The 3,089-nt window shown below is 42.0% G+C and overlaps 1 protein-coding gene across 1 annotated transcript in view; it reads right to left on the reverse strand.

Moving 5' to 3' along the window:
* The window catches only part of dcc (DCC netrin 1 receptor), a gene marked incomplete at both ends in the record, with an annotated part of 58,745 nt that overhangs the window by 20,518 nt on the left and 35,138 nt on the right, over positions 1-3,089 (reverse strand). The window contains 2 exon segments of the mRNA XM_014030000.1: positions 490-628; positions 1,120-1,358. Coding sequence (XP_013885454.1) covers positions 490-628; positions 1,120-1,358 — 378 coding nt within the window.

The raw sequence follows: 3,089 nt of genomic DNA on the forward strand, positions 1-3,089 counted from the left end.
GGGGGGGGGGGGGGGGGGGGGGTTACAAGCTGTAACAAAGCCCCTTCCTTTGATCAGCTGTGGTGGAAATGAGCTCAAGTCTGGTAGGTGAGTGCAGGGACCGGGCCGACCCGGTCCGATTGCCTCGCTCTGAATGTCAATGTATTCCAGAGGGCCTCGGGGGGCCGGCGGTCTGATGCCGGTCACGCTTAATTGGGTGACAAATCCGCCAAACATGATTGTCTACATGCTGCAAGGAGCGGCTGACATTCAGATTCAAGCTGCTGGGTTCTGGGTTCTAACTGGACCAGACCAGGGTTCTGGGTTCTAACTGGACCGGACCAGGGTTCTGGGTTCTAACTGGACCGGACCAGGGTTCTGGGTTCTCTACGTTTACAGTGTTTAAATAACTGCTGCTCAGGAAGAAAATCCTTTCTGCTGTTTTCTGTTTTAAAGCAACAGATTTCGGCTGCTTGTCCTCGGCTCGTCCTCCGGCCCGCGGGGACCTACCTGCTTCGTAGGTGGTGGCGTGCGCCGTCATGCTCCAGGTGCTGGACTTGCGACCTTTGGTCACCATGACGGCGAACTCGTACATGGTGTTGGGTTTGAGGGCGGTGACGGTGTGGCTGAGAGCCGTGGTGTCTGCAGACTGAAACACACAAACAGCTCAGAAGCTGAAGGTCTCGGCTCCTTCAGAGGTTTATCAGAGGATCCAGACAGCTGGTGTAAAAGGAGCGTCTCTGGTCCAGTTTGTCCACAGCTGACCAGTCTGAGTCTGGGAGGGAAAAGGCTTCCTGTGTTTCTAATCAAGCAGCAGCAGGTAGAGCAGCAACTATTGTTCAGGAGCAACATTAATCAGCTGCGAGCCGCAGAGAGGACTCATTAATCCTCGCTGCTGAGCTGCTGCTCAAACAAAAAACAACAGAGGAGGGTTCACTAATTATTCTGAAAAACCTCCTCGCTTCAGATTTTCTGTTACAAACCTGAAATCAACACAAAACACTAAATCTTTCACTTTCTATAAAAAAACAACAACATATAAATGAGTGTTTGTTTTTCTGCTGAYTCACTCAAACACACAACAGGTCACTCAGACCTGAACCACTTTATTAAAGACCAGCAGAGYTTCTGTGGGTTTACCTTGAACTTCCCGCTGGTGGAGAAGCTGGACTTCCATTTGACAGAGTAGTACCGGACCTCCGAGGACTTCTGGTTCTTGGTCATGGAGTTGTCGGCCCAGGAGACCCGGACCGAGTCCGAGGACAGGGCCACAGCCTGGACTCCTACTGGAGGGATCATGGTGGTGCTGGTGTCTGGCATGGGAGTGGGGTACTTATCAAAGAGGTGGAACAGATCGTCCTCTAATGGGTCTATGGGGTCTGAGGGTGTCCAGGTCCAGGGACCAGGAKGGGGTGTGTGAGGTTTGATCAAACCAATGTGTGAAAAGGATGATTTATAGATGAACATGTGACGAACATGTGAAACAAAATGTGTTGAACATGTGACAAACGTGAAAAAAAATGTGTTGAACATGTGAAGAACATGTGATGAATACATGAAACAAAATGTGATGAACATGTGATGAACATGTGATGAACATGTGAAACAAAATGTGTTGAACATGTGATGAACATGTGACAAACATGTGAAACAAAATGTGTTCAACATGTGATGAACATGTGATGAACATGTGATGAACATGTGAAACAAAATGTGTTGAACATGTGATGAACATGTGAAACAAAATGTGATGAACATGTGAAACAAAATGTGATGAACATGTGATGAACATGTGAAACAAAATGTGATGAACATGTGATGAACATGTGAAACAAAATGTGATGAACATGTGACGAACATGTGATAAACATGTGACGAACATGTGATAAACATGTGAAGAACATGTGAGGAACACATGATGAACACATGAAACAAAATGTGACAAACATGATAAAAAAAGATGAACATGTGATAAACATGTGATGAACATGTGATAAACATGTGAAGAACATGTGAGGAACACATGATGAACACATGAAACAAAATGTGACAAACATGATAAAAAAAAGATGAACATGTGATAAACATGTGATGAACATGTGATAAAAGATGAACATGTGATAAACACGTGATGAACATGTGATGAACATGTGATGAACATGTGATGAACACATGAAACAAAATGTGACAAACATGATAAAAAAAGATGAACATGTGATAAACATGTGATGAACATGTGATAAAAGATGAACATGTGATAAACACGTGATGAACATGTGATAAAAGATGAACATGTGATAAACACGTTATGAACATGTGATGAACACGTGATGAACATGTGATGAACATGTGATGAACACATGAAACAAAATGTGACAAACGTGATAAACAAAAGATGAACGTGATAAACATGTGATAAAAGATGAACATGTGATAAACATGTGATGAACATGTGATAAAAGATGAACGTGATAAACACAAGATGAACACATGATGAATATGTGATAAATGTGATGAACACATGATGAACATGTAATGAACATGTGATGAACATGTGATGAACACGTGATGAACATGTGATGAACATGTGATGAACACAAGATGAACATGTGATGAACATGTGATGAACACATGATGAACATGTGATGAACACATGATGAATATGTGATAAACGTGATGAACACATGATGAACATGTGATGAACATGTGATGAACACGTGATGAACATGTGATGAACACAAGATGAACATGTGATGAACATGTGATGAACACATGATGAACATGTGATGAACACATGATGAACATGTGATGAACACATGATGAATGTGATAAACGTGATGAACACATGATGAACATGTGATGAACACATGATGAATATGTGATAAACGTGATGAACATGTGACGAACATGTGATGAACATGTGATAAACATGATGAACACATGATGAATATGTGATAAACGTGATGAACACATGATGAACGTGATGAACACATGATGAATATGTGATAAACGTGTTGAACACATGATGAACGTGATGAACACATGATGAATATGTGATAAACGTGTTGAACACATGATGAACATGTGATGAACATGAATAATGTAACGTT

Source organism: Austrofundulus limnaeus, unplaced genomic scaffold (genome assembly GCF_001266775.1).
Source record: "Austrofundulus limnaeus strain Quisiro unplaced genomic scaffold, Austrofundulus_limnaeus-1.0 Scaffold986, whole genome shotgun sequence".
Taxonomy (NCBI): domain Eukaryota; kingdom Metazoa; phylum Chordata; class Actinopteri; order Cyprinodontiformes; family Rivulidae; genus Austrofundulus; species Austrofundulus limnaeus.